The sequence below is a fragment of the Sceloporus undulatus genome, chromosome 6 (genome assembly GCF_019175285.1).
Source record: "Sceloporus undulatus isolate JIND9_A2432 ecotype Alabama chromosome 6, SceUnd_v1.1, whole genome shotgun sequence".
Classification (NCBI taxonomy): Eukaryota; Metazoa; Chordata; class Lepidosauria; order Squamata; family Phrynosomatidae; genus Sceloporus; species Sceloporus undulatus.
The window spans coordinates 164,036,641-164,055,764 of NC_056527.1; the positions used below are offsets into that span (position 1 = coordinate 164,036,641).

A 19,124-nucleotide genomic window follows, 5' to 3' on the forward strand; every position below is an offset into this window, starting at 1 on the left:
CTACAGGTTTTCTCCATCCTTTCAGTCTAAGATTATTTCAGCTAGGTATGTGAGGGAAAGGACCTGAATCCTAAGTATGCAAGGTCTTTCCTCATGGTCTCTTTACTAGCTGATGTTAAGTTCCTCACTGTGCACCAAGGCTGCAGAAATTTTGCTGAGATTAATATAACCCACCAATTCCAAATGGTAGCCTACCTGGTTTTACTACCTATCTAGGACTTCATGCATATGTACTTTTCAGGTACTTTAGGTAAGGTACCCCTTACCTAAAGCATCTACCTGTCTGCAATCTAGACAGCATTCTCCCTCATGACCATTGATGACATTGTGTGCCCAGGTTGCAGCAGCTACAAAGTGAGTACAATTTTGGGGGGCTAGTCTAGACATACACTAGTTCTCTTCTAGTTGGAATTAAATTTGGATTTAAAACCTATGAATTTTAACATAAAACCCAAACATTGTCCCTCAGAAAATCTGGACTTGACCCAGATACTGAAACTTCTAATATATAATGCTGTGCATCATGGAGTTTTTGGGTACAGAACTTCTCCCACTGAGCAAAATAACCCCTATACAAATACATTGTCTTGCTATTATTAAATATATTTTCCCCATATCTCCTTTCAACCAAAAGCCATTGGGCACAAGTCTGTTAATATAAAGTCAAAATAGCAAAAGTGATAAGCATATAAGGAATACTTCAATGTTGGGGTGTTCAATTCTGCTTTGGGTTAAAACCAAAGTTTGGTGTTTATCAGACGAGCTCTTAAAGAGGTACTATTCCAGTGTGACTCCTCTAGCTGCCTCCTGTTGCATGCTGGGATTGGCAGTTTTAAGGAGGGGTATTTAGAATTCTCAGGCAGAGACATTCAGTTCCTTAAAACTGCCAATCCCAGCATGCAACAGGAGGCTGCTAGAGGAGTCACACTGGAATAGTACCTCTTTAAGAGCATAGTGTGATAAACATCTTTGTGATGATGATGGACTTAATTCCACTCTTCATTATGGTCAGGGACTTTTTCATTCTGAACTAGTTTGACCGTCTCCCTGCCCTGCAAATGATCTGCCCTGCAACCTGTCTGCCTTATCCAATCCCTCCGCTTTGCCAGGTGTTTGAATTTTCCTTTCCTACTGCAAAGTTATTTTAACTCAAAGGTTTCTGCAGCTCAGGTTCTGAAGTCAAGGTTTGATTTATGCCTGGAATCCATCGTTCTGGCCAGGCTTGAATGGTTCCCCTTAATGACACACGGATTGCTTGTCAGGCGGCTGTCCGTGGCACGATCGGTGTTTGGAGCACGCAGTAATTGCTTCATTTATACACTCACATGTACAAGTGAGCATGACTAATCTAAAGAAATGTCTCTATTTTTAAGACCATTCCCTCCTTCCCTCCCCCTATAAACATTAAAAATGATGAACAAGACTGTAAATATGGTCTCCCGCATCAAGAACAGGTGGTGCTAATGGCTGTTAAAGCACCTATAAAGGGAGAGAATGGAAACCCACCATAAATTATGGGGCATTTCTATTCCTGAAATAAATAAATAATTAATATTTCTTTCCTGTTTTTTTTTTAAAGAATGAAGATCATTTCAGTAAAAGACCTATTGTATGAAGGACAATTCTTTGCAAGCTGCCATGCATCCTTTCATGACTGCTCTAAAAAAGACATTAATTTGAGGTAGCCATATGTGAGCAGAGAAAAAGGACATTTTGTTTTCTAGTTGGCATGTTTCGATCCATGGACTGTGGAAAGCACTGTTGTCTTTGCAGACCTGTTAATCTGTGCGCGTAGAAGGAAATATTATTGCCGCCACTTGACAGTATAACATCACACTAGACATTAAGTGGAATACATATTCCCTACACTAAACTTATTTTCCCACTCACAATAGGATTTCCTCGGAAATGTGTGCCACGGCAGTCAGACGTGCAAATTAAGCCTTTTTACTTTTCAATCACCAAATAAAAAAAGCAACGCAAATTGATAAAGGAAGACAATTGAATGTTGTGACATATAAACATATATCCCCATCCCACACCATGAGCATCCTCTTCCAAAAATCTGCTAGTTTGATTGTTAGAGAAGTCATATGAAGTTTAACCAGTATGAACTTCAGCCATTTTGGCCAGTCTTTGAGGTGGTCTAGACTCTAGAGGTTAACAAATAAGCATTCAGCTTGGGCATTACCTCCAACTCAGACTGATGGAGTGACCACATAAAGAATGGTATCACATAAGGAAACCTCATTACCCCACAAGGCTACAATTGATTTAGTGACATGCTCTGATCCTTAGGAAAGATTCTGGCCTGGGTCATGTTTGCACGCTTGTCCTGAGCAACTAGAAACTTTGTTTTGATGACTACAGATGTCCTGGCCTTGCTCCAAAGTGAATCTGTCCAAGCCCCAACATAGTACACATGACAAATTGAAAGAGACCCCAGTGTGTATGGACTTTGGTCACCTGTATGTCATCAGAGAGGGATATAATAAACAGCTTTCCTCATCAGATTCTAACAAGCTGTTTAGCAGAAGACTGAGGTTTATTCGCGAATCCTGAACACCATGCATAATCTGCCCTCCTATCCTATTTTCAAGGAGATGGTCATGTGATTATATTGCATAATAAGAAGGAATAGTGATATATTTTAGCGTATGCTTTCATGGACTCTACTTCATCAGATGTGTCTGATGCATAGGATGAAGTAGATTGGAGTCCACTACAGCTTGCACTGCAATATATCAGTCCCAAAGATGCTACCAGAACCCTCCCTCTCTCCCTTCACATCCTAGCAATAGATTTATATTCTGAACCCTCCTCCAGGCCTGGTCCTACAATTAGGCAAGTTGAAGCAGCTACATGAGATGACAGAAGACAGGAGGTAATAGCAAGGTGTTGGAGGAGATTGCTGTATATGACGCAGCCTCCCTTGTGTTTTCTAACACAGATCACTGCATTAGGTGCAGTGTAGCATATTCCCTCATCACTATTGCTGAAGGGTAAAAGTATAGTTACCAATCCATTCATCTTTTGTACCTAGAATGGTAAAGACCTGCTGTCTTGACTTTTGCCTAAAGCAGTCCTGCACCAGGCTCACTCTCTCCTTATCCATTAGAAATTTCATCCAATCCCTTATACAAACACTCCAGCTTAATATCATGGACTCCAAAGTCTTTCCACTCTGCGAGGAGACAGAAATGTTCAAAACTTCCTATGCCTGCCTGTGAAACATTGGAGGATATGATCTCGTTCCACTTTCCATCACGAGCGAACACAACTAATATGATTATGCCAGAAGCCAAGTTTTCTAATGCCTTTATATAATGAAAAACCTCTTACCTAATTCAGAGCAAGGGGGAAAAAAATCTCTTTCTATACTTCCAATTTCAAATCAAGGTACTGTAAGACTGACACGCTGCTGAGCAAATATTACACCACAGAGGAAATGCATGATTCTATTGCCTGGTGTCTTGAAAATAAAGAGCTGTCACTTTCCATAATAAATTGCTGCCGTTCTGACCTTTGCGCCCGGAGGTCTGTGATTTCTTCATCCAAATCCAACAGAGATGCTGCCTGAGCCATCACCTTCTTGCTGCAGGGCAAGGATTTAAGCTGCAGAACTAGGAGTCCAAGGCAGAACTTGGCTCCCATCTCTTCCAGTTCACAAGTCCCGATTTGTAGACCCTGTTGCAAAACAGGAGAAACCTTCAGAGCGGATGAGGAAATTAGGACCAAGGCACTAATCTGTACATTAATTCAAACTATGAAGAAAATATAGAACAAAGGAAATAAAGCACTAGTATTCTCGACCTGTCACCTCTTCAGAATATATAGAGAGTGGAAATGGGAAAGGCTCTTTTATCTATGGAAAGCAGGGTTTTTAATCACCATAAAATCAACCTGAACCTGAACACCCCAATTCAGTTTGGTTTTAGAAGCTAAGTAAGGGCCTGAACAGACAGGGCAAAATAAAGCTGCTTCGGCTCTCTTTGGAGGTATGCTGTTTAAATGATGCATGTGTCCCAAGAGACTGGAAGCTGTGCCAAAGTCCTAAGGATAGCATCAATAGTGGTGGCTGGTCAGCAGGACAGTGAACCTGCTCCAGATTGAACTATTAAATGAACTATTCAAGGTGCTGAATCTCTTTGGGAGAAAAGATGTGTTGCACCTTTAAAGATCAGTTTTAAATCCAGAGTAGACTCACCATCCCATTGACATAGGAGACACCAGCCACCTTTGAAGGTCAGGCATGGTTCATATCTGGATGGGAAACCACCTCGTAATACCAGGGAACTCCAGCCAAGACTTGGGGGGGGGGAATTGTCCCAGAAAACTTGGAATTATACTGCCAGTCAGAGCAGGGTCAACAATGTTGGGCTACACGGATCAGTATTATCCTTTAATATGCAATATTATGTTTTCTATGAACAAAATTACTCTTCAGATTACACTCCCAGTGGCCATGTTGGTGAAGGCATTCTAGGCATTGCAGTATCTGGAAAGAAGAAGCTCTCCCCTTCATGAAGTCACTCTCTATGTGCAGAGAGCAATGAGAATAGTCATGGGAGGAAGAGAGCCAAGGTAACTCCTCTGCTGTGACACATTTATTCTGTACACTTAAATAATGCCTGAATAGAGCTTAGGTTAGACCACTTCAGGTTATTTACCTCTCCAGAGCCAAAGCTAATGATAATTCAAATGGAAGGACATCTAGTGGGTTGTTCCACTGGCTGAAAACTAATCATACGTTCCTTTGAACTGCCCATCTGAGCATAGTAATATCTTGGCTCATGCCAGTGTGCCATGCTGCTCCCTCCTTCCACCTACTTAGGGTTCCAAGAAAGCATAAACTCCCTTGTAATCATTAACCAGAGCAGAAGTGAACAGGAGAGAGGGCAAAGAGCCCATAAGCAAATTATGCAGTGTTTAAAAAAATCAATACTAAAGCAATTACAAGATAAACACCTAAGAGAGGCCCACATCCTATTCAGGTTTTAGAGGCTTTCTGGCACACAAAGAAAGAATGGCCCCACTGGCAAGAGCATCTCCTTCACCTCAAATCACGCCATGTCCGTAATTTGCATTACTAAAATGTGATCTATTCATACATCACATTTTGGCAATGTAAACTGCACTTGTTTCTTGGTTTTTTGTTTGTTTTTAAGGTGTAGAAAATCAAGATTTTCTTATTATTTTCACACACGAGAAAAATATTTTGATGGGGTGTTTCCATATGCTTTCTGTTCTTTCAGTCATACAGTGGGTCCCTGGAATCCACTGGGGTTTGGTTCCAGGACCCCACATGGATACCGATAATGCTCAAGCCTATTAGATACAAAGGAAACGGAAAATCGTGTTCCTAATATAAAATGGAAAATCAAACTTGGCTATCTGGAATTTTTAATTTTGACTATTTTCAAGCCGTAGATGCTTGAATCTGTGGATAAAAATAATCTGTGGATAAGGAGCGCCAACTGTACTTTCTGTTCTTGCTGTTGTTAAGTGCTATAAAGTCAGCTTTGACTTATGGCAAGCCTATGAATGAAAGACCTCCAAGTCACCCTTGCAGGCTCACGGCTGTGGCATCGTCTACTGTCTTCAACTTTGCTAAGCGTTGTTGTCTCTTCTAGTCTTCTGATTTCTTCACTGCAGTCTTCATTCTGATTTTTAAAATCTTTCCCTATGATTTCCATTTTGGTGGCCAAACTTCTAGATCTCAGTTTCACATGCTGATGTGGCAGACTTGTTTCCTTTCCCCCTTTCTCTCTATTTTGCTGTGGAAGCAAATTTGGTGAGGGATTCTGGAGGCAGCTGCTGTTTCCCTTGCCTGTTGCAGGCAGGCACACACAGCTACAGCAGGGTTAGGTAGATCAGAACCTCATCTTTTCCCAGCTTGTGCTTTATTGCACTGCTGCAAGCCAATACTGAAAGTCTATGCTTCTCCCAAAGCTAATGCTGCTTTTAAAAAATGAAAAATAAACAGCAACAGAGGACAAGCGAGAAAAAAAGACTTTGTAAAAGGAGCTTTTTTTCTCAGAGGCTTTGATAACAGAGATATGCCTGTAGATTAATCTAGCAATAGAACTGAATTGTGAGTTTAAAATGCTAAAGTAACACAGAGCAGAGACAAGTAGATTTTATCCATCTTTAACTCCACGTTCTCCTGCTTCACTGGCTCCCTCTAGCATAGCTTGGGATGGAGAAGAAGTGTGAATTGGCATCTGTCAATTTTTCTATTCATTACATGGGAGAAAAGAGGAAGAAGCAGGGGGTTGTGCTGGTCTTGGCAGCATCCACATGTCTGTCATCAGGTCTCACTCAGGATGAAGCCAGCACAATATACACAAAAGTTAACTTCTCCAGTTCAAGCAAAATCAATCCAGCTGCCAGAACACTTTTTAAAAGTGATTAAAAACCCCAGCAGGTGAACTCTTCCACCTTGGTATGGCTTGGTTTCAGTGAGCAAAGCAACACTGACCCTGGACCAGACAACTGTGAACATGTTTGGTTCTCCTCATTCTTTTTGACAGTGAATTCTGAAAAACTCAGAGGCTGACATGAAACAGGAGCAGAGTCCTCATTTACTCTCATCAGGTCACAAAGCTGTTCTCATTTACAGTGAGGGTTTATTTTGTCCTGAGGTGGCAAGAATTCGACTTTGGCTGCACAAATGAAAAACAAGAAAGCATCCACAAGCTCTTGGCGGCTTTGGACCACCTTGACCCCATTGCCTCCAAATGTGCATTTTGGAGCTCTCACAGGATCAATGCCAGGTTTGCTCATCGGCACTGGATTGAGATTGACCAGGAGCAACATTTGCTTAAGCAGTGGGGATAAAATGTAACGTCTGACTTGAAAAACCATTGCATGCTAGTTGAGAAAACTGATGATGGGGGTTCTTCTCACCACAAAACAATATGATTCCCTCTCTCAGTTTAGGATGGTGTGAGGAAAGTACAGCCCTTGGGTTCTACACAACCTCCCACCAAAGTTGCTTTTTCAGTTTCAGTTCTTCTATTGGTTTTGTATGACAGACATCTACGTTTGCCAGAATGAAAACCAGACAGGGTTGCTATAGCTTTGATGGTTGTATTGAAGAGGGACATACCATGAGAGGTATGTACTTTGGACCTATCATGAGAAGACATGACTCATTAGACAATAGTTCTTGGTGAAATGGAAAACAGTAGGAAAAGAGGGAGAGAAAAGAGGCTCCAAGGAAGACACAGCCCTGAGTTTGCAAGACCCAAGCGACATGACTCTGTTGGTGATAGGATGACTTTGAGGACTCTCATTCATAGGGTCATTACAAATTGAAGTGAACTTGAGGACAATTAACAACTACACAAAGACTCCTGGTTACCTAGTTGCGTGCCATGCATCAACCACTGAAATTTCCTCTTCTAAAAAACCACTGAAGATACAGAAAATGGATCCACTTTTCAATATGGGAGCCCCATTAAATACCCCGACCCAAGATAGTGGTAAGCAAAATTACATTGCATATTAAAGTACGCAGCCACAACACATCATTTAAGGATGTCAAAAGTGTTTCCTCACACAAGGCTCATTCAAACTGATGACTAGCACTGGTGCAAACAGCTCCAATTAATGTCACAGTGGGCCCTTCCATGTTACACAATTATAGCACTATATTTCACTTTCATTGCTGTATGAAGACCCTGTGGAATCCTGGAGGTTGTAATTTGGGAAGGCATTAGAGGCTAGCTCTCTCGATGAGAAGTCTAAAATCTCCCTCCCTAAACTGCAGATTTTACAGGACGAGACATGGCAAGGAAAGTGAGATATAGTATTATCATGGAGTGGCTTCAAAATGTCAGCATGGCACTTTGGGTGTTTCCTTTCCATTTCAGCATCCATTAAAAAATAAAAGTTAGGGTCTCCTCTTCCTTCTTATTATTGGGCTGAATGAGATTGTGCCATTCTACACACAACAAGTGAGTCTTCTGGCACTTTAGATTGAATACAGAACTGAATGAATGAATAAATGAATGAATGAATGAATGAATGATTCCAGCAGCTAATGAAAACCCCTCCATCCATTACAGCTGCCACTGAAGGCCTCTAAAGAACTACAATTCCCATAATTTCATAGCACTGAGTCATGTCACTTAAAGTGGTGTCAAAGTGGATTATTTATGCAATGTGGATACAGCCAAGGTGAAGGGAGTGTTGAGGTCTTTCCCTTCCCAGTAAATGAAAGCAAAAGCAAACTGCTGCATTATCTCCTAGCTTTATTAATAACTTTTGCCATCTCAACCCCTTTCTGATATTGCTTGACCACAAGTGTCCTGGTGTGTTTCTGTGGAAGATATGAAATAGGATGAAAAGGAAAAGAGAATTTTGAAATAGATGGGAAGGAGGAGATGCAGGGAATCCAGGAAGAGGAGTTTCAAGGTTCATGAAAGTGATCACTGATTTCAATTTAAATTCAAATTGGCTTGTAAAAAAGCCAAGCCAATTTTCAGCTTGGTGGTTGGCTGGAAAAGCTCCATTTACTTTTGATCTAATCCAACTTGTGACACAAGGATCTCAGCCATCAGTTATAAATACATCCCCTTTTCCCTATTCCAAAACATTACAGATTATGCAGGTGCTGTCAGCTACACACTTACGAAGAAGACAGGAGAGCAGAGAGGCCAGCTTGGGCAAAGGGAAAGGTGGCAGGCATTTGCCTGTTATTATGAATGTTGCAGCTAGCTTCCACATTCTCCTTCTGCAATGTTAAGAATGACTTCTATTAGTATGCTATCTGAGATCTTACTGATGGAATTAGTGGGGAAGGAGACTGTCAATTTATTTCTACCCAGCCTCAGGGCATTACCACTGAGTGTGTGTATAGTTATTGTGATGCGAAGAGCATTCAGCATGCATACATGTATAGACTGGCTGGAAATGTGGGGGAGAACACAAAGCACAGCATTCTCCCTAGAGAGAACACCTGGATTATTCTGCTGACCATTGGAGGTCAATATTTCAAACCTGGAATTGGCGAGTCTCTCTCAGACTCCCATTAACATCCTTGCTTAGTCAATGACTTTCTGGATTTTGCTGTTCCTTTACTTGGATTTCACAAACACATCCCACCCACACCATTTATAGATGAACATTTCCCCAGTCATGTTCCTTTTCTGGCTATGCCAATACCCAAAGGCCTAATTTTAAGGTATTTCTGTCCAATCTGATGGATTCCCTGGAGGGCAATTGTCTAATAATGGAAAAGGTTTGTTTTGTGGACATGTAGAAACCAAATATTAGACCATTCTCGGTACTTGTTTACGTAGTTCTGGTTTCTTGATTCCCATTTAAGTAATGACTTTCTGCTTCCCTGAATCTCTCACCAAGGTTGCTCTCTAATACTTTCCAAACAGATTCCACCACCAGCTTTTATCTCTCGCCAGCCATTTTCTTGAAGACACATTTGCTCTGCAAAAAAACATTATCCCTGGCATATTTTCTTTGGTTTTCAGTCAAGCTGCTTTCAAATCTTTCCTCTACAGTTGCTGTATCTAGCAAAGAACGCTCTCTCTCTCTCTCTCTCTCTCTCTCTCTCTCTTTGGCCTCCCTCTTACCGCCTTGAATTTCAGACTGTAAGGACCTCAGGGCAAGGATATTATTCTTTCAAGTGCTGTGTGCAACGATACTGCTAAATTAATAAAAATAATATTAGTCACCTTTCAATATAGTCGGGGAGAAGGGAGAGAATCAAAAAGGACCAAGAGTCTGATGATCTTGCCGAGTTACAAAGCAAAACCCTGTTCCTTATTTGAAGTGAATCGAAGGTATTAACAAGGATGCTCCAACCAAGAGTTTCCAGCTGTTTTTTTTTTTTTTTGAGCTGTGAGGTTTATCAAAGCAATGGAGAGGCCCTGATGGGACAGCTAACCAGAGACAGAGCAATTACAATTTTCCAGTTCCCAGGTAGATTATCGTTTTTTATTATTAACGTTAATCTTATTTCTGCTCATAGACGGTGGGCTTTTATTAATTAAGTTTCTTCATCATTTCCCCAAATGATGTTCTTAGGGATCATAAAAGCCACAGGAACCATTTTCGCACTGTTTGTGCCATGTTATTTCCCAGGTCTATTGGTATGGCATGGGGCATTGTTCAAGGATCTGCAAGCGCAGCACACAAGAGTTTTTCTTTGTGCTGCTGCAGGAAGTGTAGTCCTTAGTTCCCTTTCCCATCTTTTCTCTCCCTCTGATATGCAAAACAATGGACAAAAGATGTGGCAGGAGTGAATATTTGCCATAGAAGGGGAGCATCACAATTGTTACCTCTGGGCAGGAGGAACAGAGAGTATGCCCCCTGACCTGAACAAGACATGATTCTCGGCAGTTCCTTTATGACATACATATTAAAGTAGCCTTTCCTAACCTCCAAGATATTATAGATTATATAATGGTAAATGAATGGAGATGACAGGAGGTATAGACAAAAACATGTAAAGCCCAACAAATGGGAGAAGACTAAAATTATGCATCTGCACATATGTTAAGCAACCAGTCACAGACCCTTTACCACTCATTCAGAACCTTTGGTACTGCAAATGTTTGGACTACAACTCCCACTACTTATAATGATTGCCTACAGTGGCTTCTGGGAACTGAAATCCCAAAGGATCAGATGTTTCCCACTAGAGAATATAAAACTGCTGCTGTTGTTGTGTGCCTTCAAGTTGTTTCCAGTTTATGAAATTCCTAAGGTGAAGCTATCATGGGGTTTCCTTGTAGGTTTCTTCAAAGGGCATTTGCCGTTGTCATCCTCTGAGGTTGAGAAAGTGTGACTTGCCCATGGTCACCCAGTGGGTTTTCATGGCAGAGCCAGGATTCGAACCCTGGTCTCCAGAGTCATAGTCCAATACTCAAATCACTAGGGTCAAATGTTTCCCACCAGGAGATATACAATACTTAATAGCTATTGAATCCAGTCATTAAATAGCTTTCTACAAATCTGAGTTGCATTTGGTTTCTTCATTGCATGATACCCAAGTGCTGTCAAATTTGGCTGGTAAAAGGTCACCAGCCTTCAAGCTTAGCCCTTTTCTTCCCCCTGCAAGAAAGTCTTTAAAAAACCATATATTTTTCAAAGCCTATTCACTTATTCTGTGAAAAAATGAATTCACAGTTGTTTTTAGTGCAAAAACCAGGTACAGAATAAGCCCACAGTTATAGCATTTTCTTCACAGCATGTAGCTTTTTCTACAGAGAAAATGTGAAAACCTGCAAATTTGGTGTGGAATGAGTCCAGAATTGCAAAGATTCCCATTGGTTCAAGATTCGTCTCATCACAGATTCTTCTTGACACTTGAAAACCATGCTTGCCATCCATTCTTCAAATTTGTTCAAATTTTTTTTTTCCATCCCTAGTAAGGGATGTCCTTTACCATTGAGTTGGTGCCTCTGAACTGTATAGTCCTAATTCAGAATGAGTGCTAAATAATTCCAATATAGGCATACATTTAATTTTAAGGAGTAGCATTTCACGGGACTGAAAAATATGCATGTGGGAGGGATTGGCTTTCACAATCCAAAGCTACCAATTTGGCACTTAATGCAAATCTCTCACCCTTTTGATGAATCCTGTCTCTGTTATTTGCTTTAATAAAATCCACAGGTTAATTATAGACCACATTGAAGTGAGGCTTATGTTTTCCCCCCACCGTTTAATTCCATAAAGGGCCCTCTTGAGCTTGTGTTGTGTCACAGAGCATCAGGACAACCTTCTGTGTGTCAGGTAATATCCCAGGTAATGATTTCATGACCCTTTTCATCCTGTAAGCTCTATATGCTTGAGCAGAGATTGATGAATAGCAGTGTGGCAACATGTCTATTATGTAGTTCCCTGTCATCCCACTCATTTTCTACTCATAGAGCAAATGTGTCAAGTGTAGGTAGAGGGACCACCCAAAGTCCAAATCATACTTCATCATGATACCTTATCTCCCTCTGCATTTTTAAAAATTGTAAGTGTTCTTGATAAGGTTTGAAAAAAGGAGGAGGTCCTTGCACAAAGTCATAGCAATGGATTCAAACTAGAGGAAAGGAAATTCCATCTCAACATTAGGAGGAATTTCCTGACAGTAAAAGCTGTTCGACAGAGGAACACACTCCCTCAGAGAGTAGTAGAGTCTCCTTCTTTAATAGAGGCTGGATGACCATCTGTCAAAGGTACTTTGATTGTGAGTTCCTGCATGGCAGGGAGTTGGACTGGATGGCCCTTGAGGTCTCTTCCAACTCTATGATTCTATGGGTCTATGTACATGCTACCATTGAATAATATGGAGTGTGATGATACATGAGTGGTCAAACCCATGGATGGTTTCATGTTCAACTTATTTGTTCTATAATGTATATTTATTGTTCTTATGTTCTGCAACTGTGTCTAATTGTTTATACTGAAGAACTGAAAGAGAAAACCAGCCACTCTTTATTGCACTAAGGCCACTGATCAACAGTGCCACTTGTTTGCTATAGTATAGTTCATCTTTATTATGGTCACTGACCAGCACAGTGTCCACTATAATAGTCACTTTGAGGGCTAAGTACCAGAGTCAGGGAGGGATCTTAAGGGTAAAATGACAAGGTGAGTGATAGGAAACCCAAAGGTTTCAACTACATGACCTGGAGCAGGTTCAGTCTCAGGCAATGGCTATAGACGGGCAAAAGGTGCTATGCTGGGGCTGAAATTAGGGCTCAGGAGAACGGAGTATCTGCATGCTCTGTGCTCTCTGGGCACCATTTTGATGCATGTGTGTTCACACAGTGCACGTGCCAATGACGTGCCTTGTGTGCTGCATCCAAATGAGGTGGCACACAAGAGACGTCATCATGCCACTACAGGGCGCTAATGGCACCTTGGCAGCGGTGTGGAAAGGAGCTGCATTTCACAGCTCCTTTTTTGAGCAGATCATTGTTGCGCCCGTACGGTTGCCACAACAATGATCTGGGGGAGAAAGGGAAGGTGTCTTGCCACCCCTTCCTGTCCATCTGTACAGGGCCTTAGTGACTTTAAAAATTGATACTGCACCAATGTGGCTGTGACCCAGCTGTTCTCTCCCTATGGATGAGGACTGGGAGCCATACTGTCCCAGTGCTCCTTGCTTATGTGGCTAATACAAGGCATTCTGTTGTTTCTGTACCGCCAGAGCATACTCTCTAGTATAGGATGCAAATTGACTCTTCTGGTAATATGGATAAAGGAAACTGGCGCGACGCAGAGATACTCTGTGACGTGTGATTATTCCTTTCCGGTGCTTCAAGGAGGCACCAGATGCTCTTTGAGATGAGCGCAACCCACGTTTCCTGCAGATATTTCTACAGAAGTGCCGGCAAAACCATCAAGCACATATTTTTCCCCAACTGCTTCGCCCCCCCCCCCCCCCCACACACATTTTGCTCTTATTATTAAAATAGTGACATTTTCAAGTGAAATATCAGAGAGATCAGAAAAGACACTCCAGTGTCACTCCTCCTTTTATGGCACCAATCCACTGAGGGTGAGTAGGAGCAAAATGTGTCCTTGCTCCCTGTTTTGAATGTCAAATGTGTTAAACCTTTGCCTGTGGCATTTGTTCTGAATTCCAGAGAATAAACAGTTGGGGAAGAACAGATCGCTTCTAGTTGGTTTTGCATCATCTTCTTATTCTCTCTCCCTCTCTCTGATGTTTCTTGTGCAAGAAACCTAATACTATCCAGTTCCCCCAAAAGAGCAATTTGCAGCACAGGATTACCCAGAAGGCTTTGCACCAGGGTAATGCACTTCAACTCCTGGTGCAGATTAGACTGACAGTGTGAAGAGTGTGTCAAAGGGAGTGCGAGAGAGAAAGAGAGAGAAAATGATAATGGCAAAACGATCATTATGTTTAACAGTCCCACACTTCTGTAATCTGTTACGATACACTCTGAAATAAGCCTGGCAAAGAGAACAAGGGGTTGCATGTTCTCAGGAGAGCTTTAGGGAATGTTCTTAACACAGGCAGAAAAAATGATGTCTGATGGATATGTAGGAAGCCCTGAAAGCATTGTAAAGTACAATTCTATCTGGCGAGAAAAATGCACCAGTTCTCCGCATCGCTACCCCTGCCCATGCATATTAGCCTGCGCTTTGCTTTGTTCTCAGCCAGTGACCCAAAAGAAAATCCAGCTGAGTTACTAAACTGGGATTCTTCTTCCCCCCTCTCCTTGCTTTCTCCCATTCATTTGTGTCTTCCAGCAAAGACTTATGAGCAAATATTTCAAGGAGAGATCTGGGTTCTGAAAATAAGTTTGGGATCTCCATATGGGTTGGGATGAAGAGGAAGGAGATTGGGGTCTTTGGAAAGTGTGGGTCAAAACACTGGCTAGGGTGAATTGGTAATGGCAGGTTTGGCAGTACAGTTGAACTCTATCCTCTTACCATAACTTCCCTATGGTTTCCCACATAAAACAGATGGAAATCCAGTACCGAAATCTAGATCCTGTTGGAATATGCTAAGAACATGTTACAAGTAGAAAACCCATTACGAAGGGAAAGGGAAAGCTAAAGAAAGGAATGAAAGAATCTGTAAATGAAGGTTATGTTATCTCTAAAAGGACGATTTGACATTAGATTTGGCAAATTAAAAGGGTATGCTCATGAAAAGAATACAGATATGAATCATTAGATGGAAGGTATAATGAAGTTCCAAATGAGATTGGATGTGTGTTGTACGCATTAATCATTTATGTGAATGTAATTGTTTGCTATGGCTTTCTTAATCTTTGTCTTTTTTGTTTTTGTTACAATTCCTCTAGATATGAAAGAGCTGATTTCTTGTACAAAATGTATATACCTTTTTAAAATATTTTTTTTTAAAAAAAAAGATCATGTTAAGTAGTGAGGAAAATTTTAATGTCCAAACCCCGTTTGTTTTGTAGCACCTCGAAATTTGGCTCAGGGTGGAACCATCCAAGCATTTCCTCCTTCCAGGTGCCATCCTACATCTGTTGTCTTGCATCTGTTGCAAGACATACCCACTTCACTTTGTGCTTGACTGACATAGGTCTGACACATCCCTGGAAAGCTTTAAGCCCCGCCGTGATGTACAGAATGAAATCCCTTTCACATTCCCTGCTCCTGATAACGTGGTGAAAGAACTGTGAGTCTGTTGGTGGTAATGTGTAAAGAAAAAGGAGAGGAAATAGAATTCAATCAAGTGTCATGGTTTTTTCTTGATCCAAGAGCCCTGTTGATATATTTGCCAGGCTGCAATGCCCCAGATGTCACAGAAAATAACATGACAGCGTAAGAACTGCTGTAGATATTTTCAAGGAAAACGGCAAAAAAGGAAGAGATTGTTACCCCTTGTGTTTCGTCTTCCCAGACCTCTGGATCTCACCCCAAATCAGGCTATGTATCGAGCTGTAAGGGAGACATCAGTTCTGTCTCCAGACTCAGAAAACATGAATGTATCCACAAGGAAAATACAGCCATCCCATAGGCACACCCAAACAACACATCCACACAATAAGAGATGAAATGAGAAACCAAAGACCCCCCATGCTTCCTCCGTCACTACTATGCTGTGTTACAAATAAGATGAGTAGCTATAACTGTGGACTGTGCCATTGTGTTAACAGAATCATAGACCTGGAAGGGACCACAGCAGCCATCCAATCAACCTCAGCCATGAAAGAATGCACAATTAAAGCAGTCCTGAAAGATGGTCATCCACACTCAGGTTACAGAGCTCCAAAGAAAGTAATCTCAACATCCTCCAAGGATATTTATTCCACTGTCAAAAAGCTCTCAAAATCTAGAAGTTCTTCCTAATGTTCAGGTGGATTTTCTTTGCCTTGGAAAAAGTTCCATGATTTCAAGAGCAGCACAAAGAAAAGCCTGTCCCCGGAGCAGCCAAATACTTCTAAAGCCAAGAGCAAGTTTTACAACTATCTGATCACTCCTGTAATTCAGAGAGGAAATCACATGGCCCTCCAACTGCTGTTTAACTGCAAGTCCCAGCAGTCTTATCCAGTATAGCCAATGGTGAGAAATGTGGGGATCTGCAGTCCAAACACATACAGAGGGCCAAAGGATTCCCATGCCTGCTGTAGATTATCCTTCCTACACATATTCCCTGCATATGTATTCAAAAAACAATGCATATTAATACATCCTCTAGGACTTAGATTCCTTTTCTTAACAAGGAAATTTCACCTTAATCTGAGATGTACAGATTAAGTCAGTTCATATCAGAATTTACAATATCTGTTCCCTTTCAGAAAAGCCATTGGTATGGACCAGCTGTCATTCAAGCCAATTCTTCCTCATCCTTCCTAGAAGAGACACATGAAGATGCCAGCCACAGGTGCAGGTGAAACATCAGGAATAAACTGTTCTACAATATAGCCACATGCCCTAAAAAACCCTAAAAAATCTATGGATGCTAGCCATGAAAGCCTTTGATTTCACAGTAAATGGGATGTTGGGAACTTGCTCCATAGCCAAATAAGTTTCACTCTGCAATGCCCTTTAGTTACATATTTCTGTATGTGGTTGGACTAGCTATATGATTCTATGATCCCAGCAGTGTCACCAAGGAGGGAGCAAATAAAAGCAATGGAGAGTCGAACGCAAGAAAGCAAACCATAAGCCTTTTTACAAACATTGCAAAACCATCTACAAAAGGTGGTATGTTTTGACACTGCCATAAATGTTTACAAAAAAGGCACAAGTGCTTTTGTCTGATCCCTAATTGTAAAACAATGATTGTCATGTTGCCAACTGTCCAAATATGAGAGTGTTAAACTATCTTAAATAGATGACAAAATGGCTAGATTGTGCGTGTTTGGATACATCCAGTCCTGCATTTGCCTAGTAGTATTATTAGCAAAACACAAATTACGGCTGGTAATTAGAGATACAACAGGAGGATAACTGTGTCCTGCCCAATGCTAATCTTTCCTCTTTTGGAAGTGAACTGATTGCGTAGAGCCACAACCAAATGCCACATTTATCTTCAATAAATCCTAATGTGATGGCACAACAAGGTTTCCCTCCCAATTCCTGGGCATTTGCTCCAGCATTGAGATGGATTATTCCACTAGAAGCTGGGAAAATAACAATAAAACACACCCAGTTGGTGAGAAAAATCAAGCTTTTGGACACAGAACTAGGCTGGAACTTCCCTTTTTGTTCAGGTTCCAGAAGCAGTTGTCCAAAAGGGCTCATTGATTCCACCTCTCTGTGAATATGTGTTAAGGTATTTGAAGGATGATGTAACTGTAGGCTTTTCTCCTGCTCCTCTTAGGACTAATTGTGAATTGGGGCTAAAGAACATTCTGTGTAACATGTGGTCACAAATCCAACTGTTTTACTACTTGTAAAGTCTTAACAATAAAGGATGCTCCTTTAGAGAGACAGCTCAGCTATCTGCCCAGCTAGGCCAGAATTATTTGCTCTGACCAACAATACCTCTCCAGAGTTCTTCACATCACCTGTTATCTAATCCTTATAAGTGAAAGAGCCATGGTTTGAACCCCAAACCTTTCCACAACTAAGCTTTGATACTTTGTCAACAGATGGTTGCCGCCAAACCTGACCATTTGACTTTGCAGGTCCTACTTTGGGAAAGGGAAGGTTATAAATAAAAGGATGGATGGATGGAGGGATGGAGGGATGCAGGGATGGATGAAGAGATGGGTGGATTTGCAGAGTATCTGCAGAGAATACATTTGCCTCATTCGGAGTATTGCATTTTAGGAGCATACATTTAAATAAGGGAAGGCTGCAATCTTGTCAGTGTTTACTAGGGATGGAAGGAATATTTGAAAAATGGATAAAAAATAAGCCTTTCTTGGGTATCAGAAAATTCTGAGGAGAGGAATCCTGGACTGATTGTTTCTTTGTAATTCAGGATATATTATGTACAAGATGCACACATTTTCTGCACAGGAAACAGCATTTTCATGTGCCACAAATGCTGTTTCCTTTGCAGAAAATGTTACTTTCAGGGCCTAATATATTTTGTGAATTTTGTGCAGTGTAAGTCCCCAACTACAGCATTGTTTGCACTAGTAATAGTATTTTCTGCGCAGAAAGGGCTGTCTCAACTCAGAGGAGGAAAAAGTGGCTGGTTTAGGCCAGGAGTAGGCAACCTTTTTGAGCCGGGGTCCGGGTGGCTGTCCCTCAGACAACTGGGGGTCCGAAGCCAAAAAATAAATAATTGAATAATTTTATTAAAATTAAATAAATAAATAAATAAAAATAATTCCTACATACATGGCACACATCATATTTTGAAGTAAAGAACAAAATGGCCCACTGCTGTGTTCTAAAATGGCGGCGAAGTCTTGCACAACCTTTCCCGTCCTGCCCCGTGATGGGAAAGGTCACACGAGACTTTGGCCGCCATTTTAGAACTCAAAATGGCGCCGGAGTGGTGCGGAAGCTGTGGCGGGGGCAGCAATCAGTGGCAGGACCGGGCTGGGGCCGGTCCCAAGGCCTCGTTGGGCCAAATCCGGCCGACGGGCCGTAGGTTGCCAACCCCAGGTTTAGGCTTACAGGGGAAGGAAAAACACAAAACCCTTTTCCTGGGGCTTGTCGTCTCCCAGATTTAGAGAAGAGATAGCATTGGAACAGGCAAAGCATTATGCTCTTTATTCTTGATGCTCAGTTTAAAACTACTTATTACTTCAAATGTTACTATTTCATTAGAAAAATAACCAAACACATTCTTAGAAACATTAAAAAATTGAAAGCACACAACAAAATGCATAAGACAGTGAATCTCTCTCAAGGCAGCAGCTAGCTGTTCTTTAAAGCACTATGGAGCAAGAAAACAACATACAAAAGTGAGGAAAAACACATCTACTAGAAAATAGCTACATTATCTTATCAGCAAATACAAGAGAAAAGAAATCTGCAAGGCAGAACTGTTTTGGATTACAGCAAGAAAGACCTTGATAAAAATGCCTACATGAATAGAAACAGCTGAACTTCTCATCTAAAGACAGAAAGAAAGGATGTCACCTCGGAATATACAATGTGTTCGGTGCTCCATGGCATGGCAGGAATCCATTTGTTTTGCTGTTGTTGTTGTGCGCCTTCAGACTTATGGGGACACTGACTTATGGTGA

The 19,124-nt window shown here is 41.3% G+C and overlaps 1 protein-coding gene across 1 annotated transcript in view; it reads right to left on the bottom strand.

Annotated features, from left to right (window-relative positions):
- AGBL1 (AGBL carboxypeptidase 1) overlaps positions 1–19,124 on the bottom strand; it is a 308,675-nt gene that overhangs the window by 85,573 nt on the left and 203,978 nt on the right. The window contains exon 22 of the mRNA XM_042471034.1: positions 3,524–3,687. Coding sequence (XP_042326968.1) covers positions 3,524–3,687 — 164 coding nt within the window. The remainder of the gene's footprint in view (positions 1–3,523; positions 3,688–19,124) is intronic.